The 26,747-nt window shown below is 36.6% G+C and overlaps 1 protein-coding gene and 1 non-coding gene across 10 annotated transcripts; one reads left to right on the top strand and one right to left on the bottom strand.

The window, feature by feature from the left end:
• The first annotated feature begins 5,246 nt into the window (after positions 1 to 5,246).
• Positions 5,247 to 5,353, top strand: LOC123820067. The gene has a single exon (XR_006785880.1). It is a non-coding gene; the product is annotated as a U6 spliceosomal RNA (small nuclear RNA).
• A 7,803-nt stretch (positions 5,354 to 13,156) lies between these two features.
• On the bottom strand, positions 13,157 to 24,803 carry LOC123819902 (caspase-13-like). Of its 9 annotated transcripts, none has more exons than XR_006785869.1 (10): positions 24,728 to 24,803; positions 23,811 to 24,077; positions 21,730 to 21,830; positions 20,763 to 20,936; positions 19,141 to 19,375; positions 17,937 to 18,080; positions 16,680 to 16,789; positions 15,069 to 15,172; positions 13,522 to 13,646; positions 13,157 to 13,267 (listed from the first exon to the last, which is right to left on the bottom strand). XR_006785869.1 is itself a non-coding variant. In XM_045840502.1 (9 exons), exons 1-8 carry the CDS (start codon positions 24,732 to 24,734, stop codon positions 15,074 to 15,076), a joined length of 1,137 nt encoding a protein of 378 aa, XP_045696458.1. In that variant the 5' UTR covers positions 24,735 to 24,803; the 3' UTR covers positions 13,157 to 13,267; positions 15,069 to 15,073. The 9 variants fall into 9 exon arrangements, 4 of the variants coding, with proteins under 4 accessions (XP_045696458.1, XP_045696481.1, XP_045696470.1 ...); XR_006785864.1 differs by lacking the exon at positions 13,522 to 13,646 and adding an exon at positions 14,758 to 14,815; XR_006785867.1 differs by lacking the exon at positions 13,522 to 13,646 and adding an exon at positions 14,758 to 14,815 and having other exon boundaries at positions 15,005 to 15,172.
• Between the last annotated feature and the right edge of the window lie 1,944 nt (positions 24,804 to 26,747).

Consider the following 26,747-nt stretch of genomic DNA (forward strand, 5'->3'; position numbering starts at 1 on the left):
CATCACATAGAGAAGAGCCCAGCTGTGTCAGCCGAGGTTACCTCACCCTACATCACATTTAAGCCAAATGCTTTTCAAACATCTGAGAGATCCCAGTTATTTCACAGAGCCCCAAATCAAGGAGTTACTTAAGTGTTCATGATATTAAAACAAAACAAAACAAAACAAAACACTCAGTGGACTAGCAGATGTGGATATGCTGTTTATAACTCACATACAGGGGAGTGCACCAATGCCAGCGGATTGATGTGAGAGAGACCACACCTCCTCTAGACTGAAGGTCATTATAAGGGGTCTAAGACAAAGGTAGTGTGGGTCCAGGTTGCACAGATCTATGTGTGGCCTGGAACTACATTACATGAGTGTGTATGTGCAGATGGAAAGGGTCAAGAAGCTATCACAGGACAAGAAACCACTCCCAAAAGAAGAAAAGGAAGGAGTTACAATCCATTCCCAAAACAATACAGATTTCTTCTCACCAGAGGCCCTCTGACTACCCTCAGTCACATGAGGGAGAAGGGCCAGGTATTGACACCACACCAACATCAGTGGAGATACCTATCCTATATGCAGGTGATCTCAGACAAATGGGTGATGCCAGAAACAAGAAGACCCACCCATATGACTGGTTAACTTGTGAACCATAGTAAATACCTATTGATATAAACTATTAAGTTTTGGAGTAGTTTGTTATTCAGCCATAAATAACTGACAAATATATACTTACCTATGCCTTTTTTCCCATAGTATCAATAATGTGTTTTTCCAAATTTGACAACAGATGAAAATACTTATAAAAGTCAAAACTCTAAGAACTATCTCAATTTTTGATGATTACATGGTATTAAAAGAGTTTCCAGGTTATACTTTTAGAATATTTTATGAAATTAATAGATATACAACACAATTAATCCAGTAGTACTGAAAAGAGCATAATGAAAAGCATATTCCTCAGTACAACTCTTTCCATTTTTAATCCCACATCCTACATTTCATTTCTCTAAAATATTTTTGTTTTTTTGTTTTCTGGTGCTAGTCTTCAGAACTCTCAATAACATGCTTATTTTATCTTCTTATTTCCTGATATTAAATTGAAACAATGTCTTTGGTACTTTATACAAAAAAGAGATGTAGTTTTCTTACACTGCCTCACCTCTACCAGCTCTACCTAAAATTTGATGATTTGATTTGAATTATTTTCTTGATTAATTTTTCAATACTAAATAGCATTTAACCCTCATTTTTTCTTCCATCAGTGTTGCTCAGTAACAATTCTCCTCTATGTAAGTTGATGATAGTTGCCTACATACAATTCCCTCCATCTTTTCTCACCTCCAATTATACCACCATTTTAACCTATATTTTATTTTACATTATTAAAATTATTAAAATTTTCATTCAATTCTTTATTCACTACCAAGTCTCCTGTGCTCTGTCCATGCAATAACTAAATGTTATTGCAATGAAAAACATGTATATTAGTATTGGAGATATCTCTATTTTATATCTATATATAGATATAGATATATGTAGATATATAAATAGATTCTGTATATATATATGTATCTATATATAGTCTGTCTGGCAAAGTGATACATTAGTACTACATATCCTTCTCTTTGAGCCCAATCTCACAAATATTTTTCCATTCAGAGAAGAATATTTCTAGTCTCAATATCTACCAACTTACCATTACCTGGTCTCATGTAGTTGGGCTTCATTCCTGCAATTCTATCTAAGGCTAAGCCATAATTGTTTATTCTATTCCTTCACCCTCACTTAGTCAAGAACATCCTTTAACAATGGTCCCATTGCTCTTGCATCTCATTGTTTTCCCCCTTAATTATTTCATTGCTATAAACATAAAAAACACTATAGTTCCTCTTTATTAAAAAGAACTCACTTGATCCAATGACAATATTTCGAATGTCTAGTAGTCCTCTCCATTTTGGCATTCCCTACCACCTTTAAGAGTATAATCCTATTTTATTTGAATTATTAAAGCTACTTTCATCCTTCCAGTTATTCAGAGTAGATCTTTCTCAAAACTTTATTCAATTTTGTGGCTTTTCCTTCAAAACATGAAGGTTGTTCACTGCCTTCACTTCTTGCATCCTGATCTTGCATCCTACCATCAAATCTGAATTTTTGCAATAGCCTTCTAAGTATTCTTTCTGCTTCTCATGAGTCCCTATTATTGTCATTTCATCTTAACCTTATAGCTAGAGTGATACTCATAAAATATAACTCCAATAACTAGTTTTATTCTTCTGCTCATAATTTTCCAATAGTTTTTTAACTTTTGAGTAAAAATGAAGTCTATTACCGTAATGGTACCTTGTATGCTGTGGACGTTGGTCCCCTCACTGATCTCATGTCCTAACTTTTCCCTATGCCCTTTGTTCTCCGATTCTAGACAGACTAATTCCCTTGGTATTCCTCAAACACCCCAAGCACATTCTTATCTCAAAGCATTCTTACTTGTTTTCCCTCTGTCTGGACTGTTCACCCTTAACATATCTCATAGCTGGTTATACCTCTTTCTTCAGGTTTCTTCTGATGATAAATTATGTGTTTATTTTATTTTTGTCTATTAACTCGCTCTTCCCTGTTAGGCTTCATATTTTCATGACTTTTCAAAGACAAAGGCTTTGCTTTTTTTTAGATAGCAAATTCCTGATATAGAGTCAATTTTTAATATTTGAGGTTGATTAAATGAATGGATCTTTTGTTGATTATGTGCATTATAAGAGATTCTTCCCCTGGTTTCTACAGCTTGTCTCTTTTTTCTATCTACCATCTATAAATTCACTTTTATTTTTATTTTTTAAGTTTTTTCAAGGTATAGTTTATAAATTAAACATTGCATTTATTTAATGTAAACATTTCAATGAGCTTTGAAGTTTGACTACACTCATGATACCATCACCATGAAGTTTAACATTGTACACAGTGCTCTTAAATCTTATCATAAATTTATTTACAGGTTTCTTTATGCAATGTGCTTTCCAAACCTTATTGGAAAATTCCTCTACATGAATCATATAAAGATACTTTCCTATATTTTTTCTCCTAACAACTTTCAAAAAATTATTTTCACCTTTTGGTCTTTACTGAATCTGGAATATTCTTTTGTGTATGGCTTGAGGTACAAAATATGTGTGTTTTTCTACAAAATAATTTCTTGAATCATTTATTATTTTACTTGTGCAGCATGCCATGTTTTATATTGTTCATTCTAGCCTTTGCATACTTTCCTGTGTATCTATTTGTCTACCCATGTGCTAACTGATGTAACTTTACATTATGTCATGATATCATGATTTGTGTTCAGGTAATTTCTCACCACTTTTTAACTATTTTTTCTAAGCTATTATTACTTATTTACCTTCTAAACAAATAGTATAAGTGAATTGTCAAGTTTAAGAAAATACCTCATTAGATATTCTTTGGCATTCTATTGTGTTTATAGATCAATTTGGGTGAAAATAGAAAATTTTACATTTATTTGTTTTCTCATAAATGGTGGGTCATATTCCTCATGCTTCTTAAATCTTCTTTTATGTCACTCAATAATTCTTAAAATAATTTTCTCTATATATTATAACTATAATTTTCTTTGAGCACCTTTTTAATATTTATTGCTATTGCAAATAGAGGCTTAAAAAGCAAAAATATTTCCTACTTGGCTGTCTTTTGAATGCCAAATGCTATTAAATGTATATTTATTGGAATTTTTGTGAATGTCAAGACTTTATATTAAATTCTAAGAAATTTCAGTGAGGACTTTCTGTCAAGATGGTAGCATAGGTAAATGCAGTACATAAATCCTCCTACAACTTCATCAAAATTATAACTAAATTATAGAATAACTACCATTCAGAACCACCTAAAATCTAGCTGAATGGAAGTCTTACAACAAGGGATGCAAAGAAGAAGATACATCAAGACTGCTAGGAGGGGTGGAGACATGGAATGGCCACTGATGTGTGGCAGATAAAAATTGGGTGGGATGTCTCTGCTGCAGAGGTCCTCCCTGAGGAGTGAGAGGTTCCATCCACCCATCATCCCTAGGATTCCAGTGCCAAGAATAGAAGTCTCGATAATTCCTTGCTGTAAAAACCAGTGGAGATTGTGGCTCAGGGAAATGATGGCTTCTATAGTCCCAAGCAGTTACTTTTAAAGGGCCAGTGCATGGACTTACTCAGACTCACTGGCTCTAGCAGCAGCTCAAAAGTCACCAGGGACATATGGGGAGGGACTGAATTGTCTGGCATAGGGGCAAGAGCTTGGGGGCAGCTTTCTGATGGAAAAAAAGTGCTAGCAGAAGCCATTGTTCCTTTTCTGAAAAACCCTCCACACAGCTGTCAGAAAGGCACCATATCTGAGTCTCCATCAACCTGTCTCACACAGTTAATCTGGCCCTGGTGATTCCCTGAGAACTAGCCCCACTTACCTTGCTGGCCCACCCAGACCGTTTCCAGTGGCTTTTCCATACATCTGGCCTTTCTTGCCTCATGCCTCAGACTTTCTTAAAACCCTCAAACAAGCATTATCTGGCTTCTGTATACCCTGCACACCTGGCTAAGTGGTCTTAGGCCCAGCACTAGTGGCACCCAGCCTCGGTTCACAGCATGGCCTTTCCTGAGCACCTGTGAGCCCAGCACAAACAGCAGTCATCTGCAGATCACTCTGTAGCTAGTGCCAGGTTTCCCCATGCAGGGCATAGGCAATAGCTGACCTTGGACTTCCTAAAAAGTTCCAGAGTCAGGCCACCAAGTGAATAGCTTTAGACCACACCAGATTACAACCCTGTGACTTCCACAAGTGAGGAAGAGGACAGAGTTGGTGAGCACTAAAGGTCCACTGAAGCAAATCCTGCTTCATTGGGTTGATGCTTGCACAGCAGCTCTTCCACTATAGTTGCAGCCAATCCTTGCAGAGGCAGCCAATAGCACAATTAAGGCTCAAATGCAATAGGGCAGTGCACACAGCCCAAATAGGGATGCACCTGGAGCATCCAGCTAGAGTTGACTGGGGAAGTTGAACCACAGTGCCCTACTATACAAAGCCACTCTACCAAGTTTGGGAGATACAACAGCTCTACCTAATATACAGAAACAAAATAGGGAAACAGACAAAAAACAGGTCCTAAATTAAAGAACAGGGCAAATCTCCAGAAAAGAAAAACTACCAGATACAGAGTTCAAAACAATGGTTATAAGAATGCTCAAAGAACTTAGTGAGTGCTCACTTCAGAAGCACATATACGAAAATTGGAATGATACAGAGAATATTAGCATGGCCCCTGCGCAAGGATGACAGGCAAATTCATGAAGTGTTCCATACTTTTAAAGGAAGGAAAAGAGAGAGAGAGAGAGGAACACACGTACATAAAAGACAATGAATAAGAACCTATCAATAATAACCTTAAATGTAAATGGATTAAATGCTCCAATCAAAAGACATAGAATAGCTGAATAGATAAGAAAAAATGACCCACACATATGCTGCCTACAAGAGACCCACTTCAAGATAAAAGACCTGCACAGTCTGAAAGTGAAGGGCTGGAAACAAATCTTCCAAGCAAATGGACAGGAAAAAAAAGCTGGGGTAGCAATATTCATATAAGACAAAATAGACTTCCAAAAATGGTCCATAAAGAGAGACCCAGAGGTCACTTCATAATACTCAAGGGAAGAATCCACCAAGAAGACAAAATATTGTAAATATATATGCACCCAATGGACATATCTTCCAAACAAAATATCAACAAAGATATTGTGGCACTGAACAACACCGTAGATAAATTGGACTTTACTGATGTATACAGAGCCCTCCATCCCAAAGAAGCTAAATACACATTCTTTTCAAATGTACACAGGACATTTTCAAAGATAGACCACATGATAGGACACAAAGCAAGCCTCAGCAATTTCAAGAAAATTGAAATCATACCAAGCATTTTCTAAGATCACAAGGGACTGAAGCTAGAAACCAACCCCAAGGAAAAAAACCCAAAACACTCAAAATCATGGAAATTAAATAGCATGCTATTAAACAATGAATGGGTCAAGAATGATATTAGGGAAGAAATTAAAAGGTTTCTGGAAACAAATGAAAACGAACTCACAACAACCCAAAACTTATGGGACACAGCCAAAGCAGTCCTGAGAGGGAAGTTCATAGCGATACAGGCCCACCTAAAAAAGTTAGAAACATTTCAAACAAACAACCTAACCCTATGTCTACAAAAACTAGAGGAATAACAACAAAGACAGCCCAGAGCAAGCAGAAGGAAGGAAATAACCAAGATCAGAGCAGAATTAAATGACATAGAGACTAAAAGCACAATTTTAAGGATCAATGAATTCAAGAGCTGGTTCTTTGAAAAGATCAACAAACCTTTAAGCAGACTCAACAGGAAAAAAAGAGAGAATACCCAAATAAACACAATCAGAAATAAAAGAGGAGAGATTACAACAGATACCACAGAAATACAAATGATTGAAAGAAATTACTACAGAGAACTGTATGCCAAGAAATTTGAAAAGCTAGGTGAAACTGACAAATTTCTAGAAAAATATACTCTTCCAAAACTCAATAAAAAAGAAGCAGAAAGCCTGAACAAACCAATAACAGCAAAAGAAATTGAAGCAGTAATCAAAAAACTCCCAACACACAAAAGCCCTGGATCAGATGGTTTCACAGGAGAATTCTACAAAGCATTTAAGGAAGAACCAACCCCTATCCTTCACAGACTATTTCAAAAAATCCACAAAAATGGGAGACTCCCAAACTCTTTTTATGAGGCCAACATCATTCTAATTCCAAAACCAGATAAAGACACAACAAAGAAAGAAAACTTCAGGCCAATATCACTGATGAACATTGACACTAAAATCCTCAACAAAATACTGGCAAACCGCATCCGACAGTACATTAAAAAGATTATACACCATGACCAAGTGGGGTTCATTCCAGGGATGCAAGGATGGTACAATATTCGCAAATCAGTAAATGTAATACATCACATAAACAAAAGCAAAGACAAAAATCACATGATCATATCAATAGATGCAGAAAAAGCATTTGATAAGGTACAGCACCCATTTATGATAAAAACACTCGGCAAAGTGGGAATAGAGGGAGCATTCCTCAACATAATAAAGGCCATATATGACAGACCTACAGCCAACATCATACTTAATGGGAAAAAATTAAAATCTTTTCCACTAAGATCAGGAACAAGACAAGGCTGTCCACTTTCACCACTTCTATTCGATATAATGCTGGAAGTTTTAGGCACAGCGATCAGCCAAGAAAAAGAAATAAAAGGCATCCAAATTGGAAAGGAGGAAACAAAATTGCCACTGTTTGTAGATGACATGATAGTGTACATAGAAAATCCTATAGACTCCACCAAAAAACTGCTTGACCTAATAAATGAATTTGGCAAAACAGAGGGATACAAAGTCAATATGCAGAAATCAAAGACATTTCTGTACACCAACAATGAAACAGCAGAAGCAGAAATCAAGAAAAAAAATCCCATTTGAAATAGCAAAAAGAAAAATAAAATATCTAGGAATAAACCTAACCAAACAGGTAAAAGACCTTTATTTAGAAAACTACATAACACTCAGGAAAGAAATCAAGGAAGACACAAACAAATGGAAACATATACCATGTTCATGGATTGAAAGAATATCATCAAAATGTCCATACTACCGAAAGCAATTTACACATTCAATGCAATTCCCATTAAAGTATCAATGGCTTATTTCACAGACATAGAACAAACACTTCAAAAATTTATATGGAATCATAAACAACCCCGAGTAGCTGCTGCAATTTTGAGAAAGAAGAGTAAAGTAGGAGGGATCACAATACCTGACACTAAACTATACTACAAGGCCACTGTAATCAAAACAGCCTGGTACTGGCATTAAAACAGGCAGATGGACCAATGGAACAGAACAGAGAGCCCAGAAATAAATCCAAGTCTCTATGGTCAATTAATATTTGACAAAGGAGGAAGCAACAGACAATGGAGTAAAAATAGCCTCTTCAACAAATGGTGTTTGGAGAACTGGACAGCTATGTGAAAAAAAATGAAACTCGAGCACCAACTTACACCTTATACAAAAACAAATTCAAGGTGGATAAAAGACTTAAATATGAACTGTGATACCATTAAGTCCTAGAGGAGAACATAGGTAGGAAAATCTCAGATATTTCACACAGAAACTTTTTTACTGATATGTCCCCTAGAGCAAGGGACATAAAGGAAAGTATAAACAAATGGGACCTCATCAAAATAAAAAGCTTCTGCATGGCTAAAGAAAACAGTATCAAAATAAAAAGAGAACCAACTGTATGGGAAAACATATTTGCCAATGAAACCTCAGACAAGGGTTTAATCTCCAAAATATATAGAGAACTTACACAACTCCACTCTAAGAAGACAAGCAACCCGATTAAAAAATGGGCAAAGGATTTGAACAGACACTTGTCCAAGGAGGACATACAGAAAATCCAAAGACACATGAAACGATGTTCAATATCGCTAGCTATCAGAGAGATGCAAATTAAAACCACAATGAGATACCACTTCACACCAGTCAGAATGGCCATCATAAACAAAGCAAGAAACAACAAGTTTTGGAGAGGTTGTAGAGGAAAGGCCACCCTAGTGCACTGTTCGTGGAACTGCAGACTGGTGCAACCACTATGGAAAGCAGTATGGAACTTCCTCAGAAAACTAAAAATGGATCTGCCTTTTGACCCTGCAATTCCACTGCTGGGACTATATCCTAAGAACACTAAAACTCCAATCCAAAAGAACCTATGCACCCCGATGTTCATAGCAGCACAATTTACAATAGCTAGGTGCTGGAAGCAGCCTAGATGCCCAGGGTAAATGAATGGATCAAAAAACTATGGTACATTTACACAATGGAATTCTATGCAGCAGAAAGAAAGAAGGATCTCCTACCCTTTGCAACAGCTTGGATGGAGCTGGAAAGCACTATGCTAAGCAAAATAAGCCAGGCAGTGAAAGATAAATACCATACGATCTCACCTTTAACAAGAACCTAAACAACAAAACAAAGAAACAAGCAAAATGTAACCAAAGACACTGAAATAGAGGACAGGCTGACAGTGACCAGAGGGGAGAGAAGAGGAAATTTCAAGGGAGAATGGGAAGGGTTTACAGGAACAAATTTAAAGGACACATGGACAAAAACTAGGGGGAGGGTGGTAATGGGAGGGAAGTGGGGAGGGTTGGGTGGGTGGTCTGGACTGGGAGTAAAAGGGATAAAACTGTACTTGAACAATGATTAAAATTTTAAAAAAGGAAAAAAAGAAGTTAGTGAGAAATTCAATAGCATAAAAAGAAAAAACAGAGAAACCATAAAAAATAACCAGTCAAACATGAAGTATACACTAACTGAAATGAAGATGATGTTACAGGGAATCAATAGTAGAGTTAATGAAGCCAAGAATCAAATCAGCAATTTGGAATACAAAGAAGGAAAAATTTCTAATCAAAACATCAAAAAGAAAAAATGGACCCAAATAAATGAATATAGCATAAAAGCTTCTGGAACAACTTCAAATATACCAGTATTTGTATTGTAAGGGTGCAGGAAGGAAGAGAGAAAAAAATGAAAACCTACTTGAAAAGATAATAACAGAAAATTTCCCTAACATGGTGAAATAAATAGACATACAAGTCCAGGAAGTATAGAGACTTCCAAACAAGATGAACCCAAAGAGGCCCATGCCAAGGCATGTCAGAAGGTAAAGGTTAAAGGTTAAAGACAAAGAAAGAATCTTATAGCAGCAAGACAAAAGTAGTTACCTACAAGGAAACTCCCATAAGACTGTCAGTTGATTTTTCAACAGAAACTTTGCAGACCAGAGGGATTGGCAAGAAGTATTCAGAGTGACAGACAGCACCCTGGCTGGTGTTGCTCAGTGGATTGAGTGACAGACTGCATAGCAAGGGGTTGCCAGTTCACTTCCCGGTCAGGGCACATGCCTGGGTTGCAGGCCAGGTCCCCAGTTGAGGCTGCATGAGAGGCAACCACACACTGATGTTTCCCTCTCTGTTTTCCTCCCTTCCCCTCTCTCTAAAAATAAATAAATAAATATTTTTTAAAAAATTGATGGAAAGCAAGGACCTACAATCAAAATTATTCTACCCAGCAAAGTTATCAGTTACAATCAAAGGACATGTAAAGAGCTTCCCAGACAAGAAATAGATAAAGGAGTTCATTACCACCACCAAACCTGTATTACAACAAATGTAATTATTTGTTATTAAATTATAGTTGCGCTCCCAGAGTAAATTCTAACTATCTAAAAACATTAATACTATAAGATATGTGCCTGGATTTGATTTGCTAACACCTTATTTAGAACAGTTATATCACTGTTTCTGAAAAATCAGACTAAACTTTTTTAACTTTGCCTCCACTTCTCTAGTTCTATAGCAGTGTTGTACCAGCACCATGAGGAATTTAAGAAAGTTACTTCTCTTTTTATTATCTGGAAGTATGTATATAAATTTGAGCTTATCACTTTCTTAGAAGTTTTGTAAGACATTACACCATTCATGTCTGTTAACTTTTTTTTTCAGGTAGATGTGACAAAGAAAAAGTAATCTATTTAGTGTTTATGGATTAATTTGGCTTTTTATTTCTCCATGGATTAATTTTGCTAATTGCTTATCTAGAATTCCACCTATATGTTGTATAATAGTCTCATGTTTTTTCCATACTTGTGTTTGTGTATAGTGTACTTTTTTGTCATCCATACCATCCAAGTGCTAATTCTAATTTTCATACTCCATCTTGCTAAATATCTGCTATTAGTCCTTTCAAAAGCCAGGTTTTGCTTTTAGTGATCCACTCAATATTTTTATCTCATTACCATTTCATTGATTTTTCATTTATTAATATTTATTATTTTCATTTCTTATTTTATTATGAATTTAGTATTTTTCTGACTGGTCAAAATTAATGCTAGGTTCATTTTTTTCTTGTTTTATGTGTATATATATAGATATGTGCATATACAGTTAACATATGTATGTGAAACATAAATATATGCATGTGTCCCTGTGTGTATTTTTTCCAACTATGTGGTGATGTTTGAAAATCTTTATTTTGGCTTTCTACTATCATCATGCAGCAGTAGAATGAAGTCTCTAAAATATATATTTTTTAATCTTTGTTATGTGTCTTGTGTTTCCACATGGAAAAGCTAAGTGACCCACTAATATAAAAATCATGAATCTTTGTACTACTGGTAACCCTTATAATTTGAAATTCAGTTAAACCTCTGATTCAGAACCTTATAATTTCAGTTTTTTATTCCTTTTCAGAAGTGCAGTACCATGGTTCATAAGTCAGGTCCTAGAGCAACTCAAATTGCATTCAAACCCTAGTGTGTTCACCTATAAACTGTGTGACTTTGGGCAAGTCACTTTGCTCTGTATTCTTTTGTTTTGTTGTGGGTAAATGGAGATATTGATAGTAATTACTTTATAGGGTTGCTGTGAATGTTAAATTAGTTGTTTGTATATAAAACCCTTAAAGTACTCAACATCCTTAAAATAACCTTGATATACATTTAATATCCATAAATATTGATGATTATGGCTATAATTTGACACCTAGAGCATTCTCTTATTTTAACTCATTTGAGCTATATACTAAAATAATTATCCAGCATTCTGTGTGTATGTAACAGAAGCGGCACATCTCCTTACTGAGAAGCTCTGATAGCCATGTTGCCAAAATTCCTCTACCAGCATCCACCTTCCCATAAATTTTAACATTCTCTCTTCCATTGCTGACACTCCCCATTCTCTTTCTGTCCTTTATCTGATGATCTTTCTATTTCCATATAAATACAATAAGGTTATACCATCTTGAACCAAAAGCCAAATTATTTTAGACAATTGCTCAAGGCTTGTGAAAGAGTAAACTTTTCCTGAAGTTTGGGAATAGGCACATATCTGGAAAGAACATAATCAACAAGATAGTGTATTTATTTTGTAGAAAGAAGGAAAGAAGAAAGAAAGGGAAAGAAAGAAAGAAAGGGAAAGAAAGAAAGAAAGAAAGAAAGAAAGAAAGAAAGAAAGAAAGAAAGAAAGAAAGAAAGAAAGAAAGAAAGAAAGAAAGAAAGAAAGAAAGAAAGGTACATGGGAATAATTTGCTAAAATTGAGTTTACTGAGGAAAATATTAGCTGAACCTATGATGTTGGTTAAGGAATGAGCTAGAAAACTGCTCTGTACCACTGTAGACCTTAGGGTTGATGAGTACACTGATGAGGAGCTAAGCATTTTGCAGTTCTGGTCTTCCATGTGGGCACCATCTCCTTTCACCCTGTTGCTGAGGGCAAGTCCTGGCCAGTCTTTTCACTCAGTGAAATGCAGATATTATATGAGTCATAAGCTAGAAAATCCAGTTAGCTTCCTCCACGTCATTTCCAGTCACCCACCATTTCAATTGAAATTTGGTGAGGGGAATTGGAGAGATTGAGGAAAACAAGAAAAGAAAAAGAACAAACTCATGGCCATAGACAATACTGTGGGTGCAATGTGGGGAAAGAGGGTAGCTGAGGTGGAAGAGTATATGAGGGAATAATTGGGGTTGGATGGAGACTTGACTTTGGGTGGTGAACACACAATCCAATGTACAGATGATGTGTTGTGGAACTGTGCACCTGAAACCTCTATAATTTTGTTAACCACAGTCATCCTCATAAATTCAATAAAGAAGGAAATAAAGAGCAAAATAAATAAACAAAACAGAAACATACTCATGTATATAAGGAACAAACTGATTGTTTCCAGCTAAAAAGGAACAATTAGAGGACTGAGTAAAACTTATGAAGAGATTAAGAAGTATAAAGTGGTAGTAACGAAACAGTTATGGGATGTAACGTACAGCATAGGGAATATAGTCAGTAATACTGATAGAGCGTGTATGACGTCACATAGGAGCAAGGCTTACCGGGGGAATCAATTCACAAGTTATATAAATATCTAACCATTAGACTGTACACTAAAACTATATAATATATTGAATAACCAGTATAATTGAAAAATAATTTTAAAAAAGAAAAAGGACCCAAAGATACAGTTTATTTGTTTTCATTTTTATTTAAATATAGAGGTTAAATATGTGTGCGGTATTGGTAAAGGTGCTTCTGGAAATTGATAAAGAAGGGCTGGGTGACTTTAATTTCCTGAAGAAGAAAAAAAGAACAGAAGATCAGAATAGTAATTACAAGAAGCCTCAATCCATCCCTTATGATTCTTTTTCTTTTTTCATCCTCTTCCATGTGCTTTCCCCATTTCCCTTGGCTTCAAAAGGTGACAGTTGTTGTGTATTCATAGAAAGTACTCAGGCTGGATTTTGGAAAATCTAATTAGATGATCTCATTTCTCTGGTCAAAATGGTTTACAATTTCATTCAGGATAAAAATTTTAGAACATTTACCATGTGATCACCAAGGCCCACGTGATCAGGATTTTCACCATGTTTCTCAATTTGTCTCTGTCATGTTCCCCACTCTCATTCTCCTCCAGCCCATTACATTTTGGCATGGAGGAAAAATGGGACAACTGTAATAGCATAAACAATAAAATCTTTTTAAAAAATAAAAGAAAAAAAAACATGTGACTACATTTCTGCCTCAGGATTTTGTACTTGATAGTCCCTGCATTGGAACACATTTTCTGTATAGAATCACAGGATTCACTACCCAACTCAATCTATGCTCTGTTCTCATTTCATTATTTTCTTACTTCAAAGAAGACTGTCCTGTGTAATCTATTATAGTACAAACAACACCCATCTCTTTCATTTCTTTAACCTCCTTTATTTTTCTTCTTAGCTCTGATCACTCTCTTACATATATCAGTTTGTGTGTTTAGAGTCTGTCTCCACTCACTACAGTGTGGGCTTCCTGAAAGCAAAGACTCCATTGATTTGGTTCACTGGTATATCCTAAAATTCTAGAACATAATTTGGAACATAGTAAGTGCTTCATAAGTTTTAGTCAAACAAATAGCTTAACCCCAAAATATGGCTCTATTGTACTAATTAGGCAATACAATCTATTCTGATAAGGTAATTATGCCTTTATGTGACAAGTGAGTCAGAAACAAGGGGTAAAGAAAAGGAGAGATTTAAAGGATTGAGATAAACTTACTATAAAAATAATTTTAATTATGTTGCTGAGAGGGAGATTCAAAATATACTTATTACACAATGGTATATAAAGCTGTTGTGAGTAAATTAATTGTTGGGTTTAAACCTGAGGGGCCATTCTAAAATATTTTGACTTAAAAAAAGATATAAATGTTAACATGGGTGTTTACAGGGGTTTCTGAGCAGTACTAAGAATCTGAGAGCAACTCTGAGTGTTCTATGATATATACAGTAAGAGAAGTCAGAGAACCAGTGTCTGCATCAGCACAAGCAATATAGCCCCAGATATGTCTGTCGGTAATGGAAGCTCAAAGTCAGTGATGTGATAACTGTGCTAAAAGTTGCCTCCTTTGTTTTTAGTAGTTTTCAAGATCTGAGGCATGTTTGGTAATGCAGTGTCTGTGAGTTCTTGTGTGTGTGTGTGTGTGTGTGTGTGAGGGAGAGAAAAAGAGAGATGGTGGAGAGAAGGAAGTATAAGTAATAGTGAAAGCATGATTACAGTTTTGTCTTAGAAATTCCTACCCTGTGTCCTTCATTGTTTATTGCTTTCTGCCATCATCAGGCTTATCTCCTTGATGGACTGGCAAATTGATTAATTCATTGTAGAGATGGAGGAGGATCCAGATGGGTATATGTAGAACAACAATAACAAAAAAAAAAACTAATTGCCAAACTATACAAACAAGTAACACTAATTTGACCACACAAGCAATTGGCTATCTTTTGACATTGGACATCACTACCAATATTACTCTTTCACTTAATTCACCTGCCAACAACTGTAACAGTTACTATTTTCAGTTACCAGGACTGCCAACAGCTCTGATATTTACTATTTTCAATTGCCAGGAAACAGGTAGAAATATCTTGTCATGGATAATCGTTCAATGGTGGGCATCTGGGCTTTAACATCTGGTTGTTCAAATGACCGTTGTACCTAAAAAAGAAAAAAGAGGCAATAGATGAAACATAACTCTTAGCCACTCTCAGAGAACATTTTGCACCATGAGCCAACAAATTCTGAGAATGAAAGGTGCTACTAGGGTTGATGGGAGCAAGACCACAGCCATTCTAATGTCCAGTCACTGCTGCCCTACATTTAGAAGTAAGTCCCCATGTTAGAAAAACACTCTATCACAGAACAAATGCCTAATGTCTAATCCAAGGTTTCTCTATCCACATTTCTTCTCTATTTCTTTTCCATCTCTCTTCTACGTATTTGAACTGGATCTCAAATATCCTCTACCCTCAGCCTCCAAGACTAGATCGTCAATTCAATGAGGCACAAAACCTCAACTTTTTACCTTAAAATCTGAACACAACAACTTTCACATCACCACCACCATATTGAATTCTGAAGTTTTGTTTTTGTTTTTTGCTTTTTTTTTGCCATGGACTGATCTATGAGGTTGTATTTCTAATATTCTCTTAGCAATGTCCTTGAAATGACAGTGTCTAATTCCTATTCATCCAGCAGGACTCAACTTCTCGAGTTCCCATTCACAGAGACCCTAACTGACATTACAGTGTGATCTTCTCCATTCTAATAAAGGTGCATTCCTCTTTCCCACAGGACTGTACTGTTCTCTACAGTTTTGAGTTTAGGATAGAAACAGCCACACTTCCTCACATTCTTACTGTCTGTACATTTCTTGCTAAAGAAGAAGGCAGGGGGAGTATCTGTTCATTTACTCATGCCTTGTGTTGAAAAAATATCATTTCCTGTGCCAATATGGTGAGGTCTTGAGCAATTCCTACCTTCATGAGGTTTGCATTCAAGTGAGTAATTACAGGTGAAAAACAAAGTACATGTATACCAAGTGAGTGGTGGTCAGAACTGGGGAGGAAAACAAATTAGGAGGTGGGGGGGATAAGGCATATTCTGATCTGGGAAACATATATAGTCTTCCTTTCTGGACTATTCCATCCAAAGCATCTCTTCTTTATTTTCTTTCAGTGCCCTACAATTTTTTTGTTATGGATTCTATCATAATCTATATTGACACAGTTTGTGTTGGCCTACTTATTAGTACACATCTCTCAAAATAATGTAGGCCATCAGTAGCCTTATGACACAATATCTCATCTAGCCCTGTGTCAGCAAGATCTCGACAATTACACATAGAAACTGAACACATACTTATTTAATAAATTAAGCAACAAAATTAATTGAAAATACTTTCCAATCTTTGCATTTTAAGAAAGTATACTCCACAACATATGAGCTTCTATTTTATATTATTTTGTTCTCTTTTTATTTGCTTCTATGGTGTATTAACATCTTCTTTTACTAAAATCATATTTTAAATCCCAGGTAACAGAAATAAGGGCACCCTTATACTTTCACTTCCCTGACAAAATCAGTCATTGTAACTTGAATTAAGAATAAGAATAATACTTCCTGAAAAAAACAAAAGTGACTAGAGGAGGGAAAAGAAGGTTACCTTCCGAAACACTTCCTCAAGGTGACAGCACCAAGAATATTTCTGAAAGCATGTGATTAGTTGTGAAATAAAGAAGGAACCTTTTTTTATGTCTCTCCAGGATACATTATCTATAAAGAAAAGAAATGGTAAGTCTTTGGCTGTGGCCTCGACTACTTTTTATATTACAATTTTTTTGTTTTATGGTTATATCCTTTAATCATAGTTTGGGAATTAACTTGACATGTTTAAGGTAAAGACTTATATATCTACATTAATTCATTTACAACAAAGAGGAAAAAACTGGCAGAGATTAACTAAAGGGATAGCTGATCAGAATTGCATGGTGACTGCATTATATTCTTGGAACTGACAATTACTTTGGGCCTCATGTTCATTCATTTGATTTGAAAGGTTTGAGATATAACTGGAATTACTACTTTTTCAGTTGAAAGAATAGACACTCAGAAGAGTTCATGAAATTTCCCATGCTCATGCAGTAAACAATAAAAAATGGGCACCAGGTTCCAAGGGTGATTACAGAGTAAAAATCACACTGTCTGTCAGAGTATAATAATCAAGGTAAATGAACAAATCCAAAGGAAACTTTTAAGAGGAGGGAAATTTTAGGACACGGATTGTGGTGATGGTTTCATGGATGTGTACTTATATCTAACTCGTTATGTTACATACATTAAGTATATATGTTTATTTTTGTATGTCAGTTAAACCTCCATGCAGTGGTTAAAAAAACACTCAAAACAGAAATTTTCAAATGAGAAACATTCCAGTGTAAGGCTTCTTAAGATGACTACCTAGAGGTCAAGGACTAAACCCTGATCCCCTTCTATTAGGCCTCATTAGCCCCCGAGTATCATTTTCTACCTCTTTTAAAGGACATTCACGCCCCTCTGAGGCAGGCAATGACACACTCCAACTAGCATCAAATGGGAAATACGGAGAAAGAGCTAGAGTAGAAAACGGAATTGTTCATTTATTTTAAATGGCATATGTTCAACTGGATTACTTGTATTAGGTTGTTTGAATGATTGGTATGCCTCAGCTTATAAAGCACAGCACTTAAAATACAAGTATAATTCAAAAAAGAAGATATATAGAATCTTTGTTTCTATAAAATAATGAGATAAATGTAAGTTATTTTGGCAACATTCAAAATGTGCCTTAGATCATTCCTGCATAGAGCCTATCAATATTCTAGAGTCATTCAGGGGTGGCCTCAGGCCCACAGATCCTTGTGTGCAACTGAAAGACACATACGTGGGGTTGAGGAGCAGAAAGCAATGAAGTCCTTCTCCACATGTGCTCTGTGAACCGCATCCTCCTCCAGGTCCTCATGTGGCTGTGAAGAGCTGTCTGCCAAGGCTGCTGGAGAGTCACTGACCCACAATACCCCACGATTTGCTGGAGAGACAACAACTCTGTAAACACTGTGTACCTTCCTCAGTTTGGCTGTCACAATTGCCCACCTCATTCTCTTTGAACATGTATTTTTTTCCCTGGCCAGGCACCTTGGTTGCTTAGTGTCATCCCAATGGGACAAGGTTGCGGGTTCCATCCCAGTCAGAGCACATACAAGAAGAATCAACTAATGAATGCATAAATAAGTGCAAAAGAAATTCAGTCTCTCTCTCTCTCTCAAATGAACAAATTTTAAAAAGTGAATAACAATAAAGAAATGTTAATTCTCACCACTTTTATAATTGCACAGCAGACACATACACACACTAAACTCTTCCCCCCCCACACACCCATAACTAGGCCTCTGTCTAATGTCTTTGAACAATGTGCCAGGTAGCAGTGAGAGCAGTGAGAGCATCGTGTGTGTAAAGAGTGACAGTAACATAAACCTGACAGAACCCATTTTCTAAGAAGAGCAAAGGAGTTAAAGCCTTATGTGCATAATTTCAGAGCATAGGTATTATTTTTAGCTAAATTATTTCTGTTTTTCTTTCCTAAACATGGCTCCAAAATCCAAGAGCTAACTGGAAGTCAGAAATAACGAAATAAAATTTTGAGAGCAATGCCTAGTACCCTCATTTCCCCACTCAGTTCCCTTTCAATATTGCATGAGGCAAAAAGGGTGCTGCTATTACAGAATAGCTCCACTTTCAAATGAAATTCTTCTCAAGCCAGAGAATGTCAGAATGTTTGTAAACTATTTACAAGTAAAGCTGTTATTAAAATGATTTCACTCCAAGGGTTAAATATTTTTGTTCAACTTTGATTTAGGAATTCCAAAGATCTCCTTCATCACTTTCTTTGGATTAAACTAAATAGATTATTTCTCAGCTGAAAAGGTAACTTCTTATGATTCAAACCACTTAAGTGGAGTTTCCCAAGAATTCAGTTCACTTTGTTTGCCGTGAGCGGGGACTAAGATTGTTTCCCCTAAAATGAAAACATACATCACAGTCCTCAGCAAACAATTCAGGAACTTTGGACTTTCCCTATCAGAACTCACCACCTCTGCAGGCCTGGACAATGATGACCTTTGGTTTGTCCTTTAGGCTGAGGCAGTGGCAGTTGTTGAACATCCGAAAGATGGTGTCATAAGGCAGCACATCTGGTTCTTCATCTCTGTGCAGAGTCCCACAAATTCCTGCCAGGATGCCATGAGACATGAACACCAAGAATGTGCTGTCTGAGGACTTATGCTCTGGGCGGGCAGCAAATGACTCCAGCACTGACTCCATCTCCTGAAAAAGACCACTATGTCTTACTAGAAGAGGTCAAGCATTGACATTAATCTGATCTCCTACTTATCATGAGCAGTCCAAGAAACATCTATACTGCCCTGGCTGGTGTGGCTCAGTGGTTTGAGTGCCAGCCTGTGAAGCAAAGGGTCACTGGTTCAATTCCTAGTCAGGGCACATGCCTGGGTTGCAGACCAGGTCCCTAGTTGGGGGCATGTGAGTGGCAACCACGCATTGATGTTTCGCTCCCTCTTTCTCCATCCCCTCCTCAAAAACAAACAAAGGAACAAATACATAAATAAAGTATTTTTGAAAAAGAAGAGAAACCTCTTTATGTTCCTATCACTGTGCCTTCATATAGTGGTTACTCAATGGTAGTTGCTTACCTTTTCTTTCAACAGTGTAACGGGGGTTCAACTGTTTGTTCCTGGTAATATTATTTGAGCTGTCCTCCTGATATATTTTACATTGCCTTATTTTCACTTACATACTTTTTTCTATTACTCTCATTTATCTCATTAATTAATAGGAGTCTTGGGTCACAAATTTATCATACCACTTTCCTTCAAACACCATTCTCTCTGTACTGAGAACAAAATCAAACTTCTGACTAATGTATACTTCTTCCAGTCTGTCCTGTTTCTCCTGCAAGCTCTTATCACTCTGGTCTTCTGTGTTTTTCATGTTCCTATTTTATATATAGCATCGGTATATCATATACAGTTATCCTTCCTGGAATGTATTTTATTCACAAATTTTCAGATCTGTCTTGTTACTGATAGTCTTCTGTCAGCTTTAGTATATTCTCCTACTAAGACTTATCTTTTCCATTGCATTGAAACAAGTAGTACATGATCACCAGTTTTCTCTTTTTTTCCCCCACCAACTTTCATCTGTCTTTTCACTCTTACAGAGAGTCATGTAGACATACCAAATCTCTGAAATTTTCTGTTTTGCTTGTAGTTGGATTGCCCACACCAGTAAATATAAAACAGTCCGAGCTCCTTGCCTCATTCACAGACCTGCCCCCAGCACCAGGAATAGGCCCTGGGACAAAGTCAGGACTCAGAATTTGTATGGTGAGTACATGCCTGCTAAACATTCATTATTTAAGAATTGTCTGGGAATATTTGGTCTGAATCCCCATCATCTCTCTTAGGAACTGAGAATTGTGTGGGTACACATGCCAATCACTTTTTGTCTCTTTTTATAGAATTGAGAAGATTTGGTGCTCAAGAGACAGAGCTTTCACCTATCTAATACTTTCATTTTATATATACACATACATTGTTAAGGTGTTTGGCTGAGATTGTAAAGTTAATTTGATTGTGGGAGGATATGTGCTGAATATGTAACATATACAGGTTTGGGGTGGGTGAGTAGCCCTTACCTTGGCTGTGAGGTTCTCTTGCACTTCCACACTGTAGCCAAGGCCCTCAAGCAGCCCCTTCATCCCTGTGATGTCAAGCTCAGCCCCTTCCCTCCTAGGAAGATGATGAAACTCTCTGTTGCATATGATGAGAGCCAGACGAGTGCGGTCCTTTCTCTCCTTTATTGAATAGATCTGCAGGAAGTGGGTATGCAGTGACTTTGATTTGCCTAAATCTCTTTTAAACTCTCATTCACTAATCACTGTTGCTTTGGCACAGGCTCATATAGCTGCCCTCTCCCTCTCCTGTACCAGAGACCTGCCATTTTCTATGTAATGAATTGAATTGACAATAGAGAGTGATTTAGAACCTTTACATTATTTAAAAAATAAAAGATATACACTGAAAAAAAATGAAAGTGATTCATTTTTTTCAAGAGCCCGAGACTGGACCCAGAACGTATTTGGGATAGTTACTCAGGAATCTTGAGGAGACTAGAACAATTTCTACCCTAACTTTCTCTTTTATCCTCTTCACCTAGACAAATCATTCTTACTCTTCAAGGTTCAGATCAAATTTCATGAAAACCAGGAAACATTTGCTATTGGCTCAGGCTTTGATTATATTTTTGAAACATGGTTCATGTCCAGGCTTTTCAAGTATTATGCAAATAATAACTACTCAGTCCTGCTATCTTATACTCATAAATATTTCTATTTTATGACTGTAACTTAACTATAGTAAATCCCAAATAAGTATGAGGGCAAAAGAGCATACTGAAAGATCCATATTTTATCATGGGACTGAAAGAAAATTGGAATTTGCATGAGGCTACACTATTTCCTCCTTGCTCAAAGCATCTAAGAAAGAGATTAGCGCTGTCTGCACCTCACCTCTCTGCCATTAGTGCTCTAAGAGATCGAGTATTCACGATTTGAAAGCAATTGTTTCTCTCTCTTTCTCTAGTTTGTCTACACAACACAGTACCTCTCCAGCCCTTTCTTTACATAGTTTCAGGAATGCTTCACGAGGACAAAGCTTGAGGGTATCTGTAGATTCTTCTGCTGCCTCAGCTGGTCCAGCCATGTCTGTAGGAACCAAAGGATATACCACATGACATCATATGACAGAAATTTTAACATCTGCATCTGTGAACCAAGTATCACTTAAGGATACTGACAAAGAAGGTAAATCCTGAGAAGTTTTTCAAAATATATTTATGTAAGAATTATCATTGTACTGACTAACCACTAGTATGAAGAGATATATTTTGAGTGGTAAAGAAGGGAGAAATCCTTGTTAGCAGATCCACCCAAAAATATAATGATGAATTCTGGTTATTATGAAGAAAACACCTTGATGATTTGGGTCAAATTTAGTCTTTTTTATGGCCATTAAGACAGTTTGATTTTAGCAACATTTTACTCTAGAAACTCATGAACCTAAGTGAACTTTTTCTTGTCAATGAGCAAAAGTATATATTGAGTAAATATTTATCAGAATGCTATCCATTACAAATATAATGTAATATCTCACAATTGATTTTCCATATTTTTGCTGCCATAAACTAATGGTGTTGACCACAAATTTGAAATCCTCTGAGTCTGATTCCATAGTTTCTGTTGAAGACAAGATTTCAAAACACAAAAATTGGTCTATTTCCTTGCTCTGATTGAGGAAGAGCCATAGGCTACACCACAAAATGTCCGGCTCAAAAAACAGGTGACTTGTCCTATGCTTCCCATCTAGACTACTGGACTGAATTCAGAAACAATAAATTCAAGAACATTTTTAGAGGAGGCTTTGTTATGGTGGTAGTATACATGCCAATAACTTTCTTTTAGAAAGATTTGTCCAATTATGTTTCTACTGATTCTTCCATTAGAGTCATTCAGGGCCACAAAGTATGGCATATTGTGTGGCCCTGAAAAAAAATTTGGCAAGTACATGGGGGAGAGATAAATCCATGACATCCCTGATTGAAGAGGCATCTTTTGACAACTGGTGAGGCTGTTTTCCAATGTTAGAGTTATCACAGTGGGTGCACAAGTGCCATTAGAATGCAATGACTAGGAATGGAAAGGAATATGGTAAGGAAGAAGAAACAAGTATTTTGAACCTTTACTGTTATTTATTATTGTCTTTCATTTGGGTGAGTGTTAAATGGAAAAGATGTACTAAAAGAAAAACAAGAAATGTACCATAGAGGAGTTTCCTATGTCATTAAAACAGGCATAGCCTTCTGTAGTCCCTAAGAAAAAAGGATTCTTGCTTTCAAAGAAAAAACTTCCCTTCTGATTTCACATGGGAAGCATAAGAGACCAGCTGCTGGGAGTTCATCTGAACATCTGTGTGTGCTGTGTGGAGGGACTAAGGGACTAAAGAAGGTGCCAGTCTATTGCCTGTATCAAGGTCTCAGGAGGATGGGAGGCAACAGGGGTGGGCCTTACACAGTGGTCCACAGCCTAGTTCCATGATAGTAGACATTGTTTCTCAAAAGAAAATGCAGGAGGGCAATTAGAAGAAAGGGTCTACTTTTAAAATCTTGACTTTTCTACAAGCATTGAATTTATTCTCTGAGTACTTCACCATCATTGAAATGTGTTTTATTCCTCCTGGAGAGCAAAATTTGGATGAGTAAGTACAAAAAGTATTTGATTACAGACCTTATGTCTTCATGTCAGATAACTATATAAATTTCTAAGAACCCCTAGACTTACCTAAATTATTAATAACTAATTGAATAAATAAATAAGCAATGCATCTTGCTAGGACTGGAACATATAGTCTAAAGTTTTACAGACTGCTCTCATGAACTTCAACAACTGAAATGCTACATAGTTAGGATGGTAAATGAGTTTCATCAAAAGAAGGCTATTGAGGCTAAAGCAGTAAGAACAAAGAGTAAAAGGACAGGGAACAAACAATAGTGCCATGGATTTAGAAATGGGGCCCTGAAGCCAGACATAAAGAAGTTGTCTGCAAACTAACAGGACCAATGAAGAAATCAGATATGGGTATAAATGTACAAGGCCTACATGAAATTTAGTCTGAGTTGTTGATCTTACCTGAGGAGAGCCCCAGCTTCTTTTCAAGGTGGGGGTCACATGCATTAATTTGAATGATAAATATTTGGCTTGCATGGTGTCCTTTCCGAATGACGGAGTCAATCAAATCTCGGGCCTTATCCATAGCTGTGTAATTTTCATATTTTACTGTCTCCATCTCCTCCTGATTCAGCACATTTTTGTCTAATAGTTCATCCAATAAGCTGTTTATTGTGCCGATACTCACTGATTGGATAAACACCTTCCTTTTTGACTTCAGGACCATGTCTGTTTGAAGCACAGAGATTCCTCAGGTCACTAAAACAACCTCATTCCCCTCTCATGTCAGCAAAAGAGGATAGGATCCTTTAGATTTCATCCATTAAATGTTCCCTGTCATTCAGTCACCCTGAGGATCACCACATCTCTTATTCTTCCCTCAGTATTACCAATGGTTTCACAGTATTACCATTCACTGAATGGCCTGAAGCCTGAGATTTACGATCACTAATTAATGCCTGAACACCAGGGATGATCCTGACATTTAGTCATGTTTATTCAACTCTGCATTTAAAATGATGAAACAGTGATAGGCCATTTCCCTTGGGGACCACAGCTACCTGTTTCTATCTTACTCGGTTGTGCACCATCTGTTGGATTATTCAGTTAGATTGCAAAATGACAGCAGAATACCAGTAACCCCAGTTCCTTTCTGGCTCATGCTTTTTCCTTCTGAAAGTTCTGATAGTCCTCTCCACCCCACTCTACTCCCTTTGCCTCCTTCCTCTTTCTTCCCTCTCCCTCATTGCTGCTTACTTAAACATTCACCAAACTTAATTATGACTTCCCAAAAAGCCAGCTATCTTTCAAAATTTTTCCTCAAGACATTTCCTTTTAGACAGTAAAAAAACAAAATAACAAAAAAAACAAAAACTCACCAGCCATGGCTTTCCTCTCTTGTTCTTGCGCTTAGAAAGTGAAAGTATGTTCAAACTTCCTTTTCATCATCCTGCGTGTACATATTAGGAAAGACCAACTAACTGCTCATGCAAATACTTGTCTGTGGTTTGTTTCTTCTTTCTCCATAGTAACAAACAGATTGCTTAACCTTGGAGTGCATCAGTGAGTATATTCTAGGGAAATTCCTTCATCAGCCCTTTGATAAGGTCAGGGTAGGAAGAGAGTAGAGCCTAGAGAATAAGAAGGAAGAAAGAAAACATGCAATTAAACTCAAACAATGATGAATCTTTCATTTCTTAGAAAGTGTAATCTGGAAAAGTAATTCATCCATCAGTGTCATAGTCCATTCATGGTACTATAAAAAAAAATCCACAGATTGGGTGTCTTACAAACAAAGGAATTTATTCTTCACAGTTCCGTAGTTTGGAAGCACTAGATCAGGATGCCAGTGTGGTAGGGTGGTGGTAAAAGCCCTTTTCTGGGTTGCAGACTGTTGACTTCTTACCATGTGCTTATAATAGCAGGAAGTTTGAGATATCTCACTGGAGTCTTTGGTATAAGGCCATGAATCCCTTTCATGAGGTTTCTGCTGTCATGATCAAGTCAATTCCCTAAAGTCCTAGCTCTTAATACTGTCGCCTAATAATGTCACCAATACTGGCATGAAGTTTTAAATTATGAATATTGGAAAAATGCATACATTTAATATATAACCTTTGAAGAATTTTAACCATTGTGACCCCTGCCCCCATCCTACCTGTCTGCTCTGTGTCCTAGGAATTACATGTTCCTGAGAAGCAGTTTTGCTATCACAAGTAGAGGAATTTTTCACCACAATAAAATATTTTTTTAAGATTTTATTTATTTTTAGAGAGAGGGGAAGGGAGGGAGAAAGAGAAGGAGAGAAACATCAATGTGTGGTTGCCTCTTGTGTGCCCACAACTGGGGACATGGCCTGCAACCCAGGCATGTGCACTGACTAGGTATTGAACCAGTGACCCTTTGGTTCAAAGGCCAGCACTCAGTCCACTGAGCCACACCAGCGAGGGCTCAAATATTTTCTTATTTAACACTCTTTTCAGATGATTTTGTGCTGTGAGATACTGTAGAGACTAACAGCTCAGGCTCTGGACTCAGAATGTCCAGTGTAGCAACTTAACCTTCCATTTCTGGGCAATGTATTGATCTTTCCCATTCTTTGGTTCCTCTATTTGTAAAATAATTTAATTAATAGTATATATCTACACATTTCTCAACACTAATTGAATAACTATGTGGAAACTGCCATAGAATATTATCTGGCACATCATAAGCCTACTATATTATTATTCATTAATACTATTATTTTCCATTTAAATATTTATAAATTAAAATTTAAATAACTGGACAGTGTGAGTTTTCTTGCAGATTATCTAGTTAAATTTATCTTTGGTGAGAATCCTCATGCATCTTATTCATTCATTCACTTATCAAATAGATATGAATGACCTACTTCATGTTAGACACGTTGTAGGTGCCAGGAGTTCAGTCAAACAAGCAGTGGTCTCTTGCCCTCAGCTTCGCGTTCAAGGACAGAAGACAAACAAGAAACCCCATATGTAACTGGGATAGTGTCAGAGTATGATAAGTGCTAACGAGAAGAAATTAATGAGAGAACTGGTTTATGAAATATTGGAAGATGTTAAATCTGAAGAAAGAGGAGCCCAGGAAGGTCTACAGAGGTAAGCACTTTTAGAGGTCACATGTTCAATTGCTAGTCCCCACAAAAAACTCAACATAACCAATTCATGTTATAGATATGGTTGATGGAAGATGGACTAATAACAAAATGTCTATTAGTCTTTCAAAGTTATCAATTTATTTACTAACAATGCCCATGGGGTTATCACCTTAGTTTCTTCTGAGAATAACAATCTGGATTTAACAAACATTAAAAGTGCATGTGTGTGGGGGCATACATGCAGGAAATATCTAAATTAAATATTGATAACTGTATTA

This window comes from Phyllostomus hastatus, unplaced genomic scaffold (genome assembly GCF_019186645.2).
Source record: "Phyllostomus hastatus isolate PE091 unplaced genomic scaffold, TTU_PhHast_1.1 phas_contig_113, whole genome shotgun sequence".
NCBI lineage: Eukaryota > Metazoa > Chordata > Mammalia > Chiroptera > Phyllostomidae > Phyllostomus > Phyllostomus hastatus.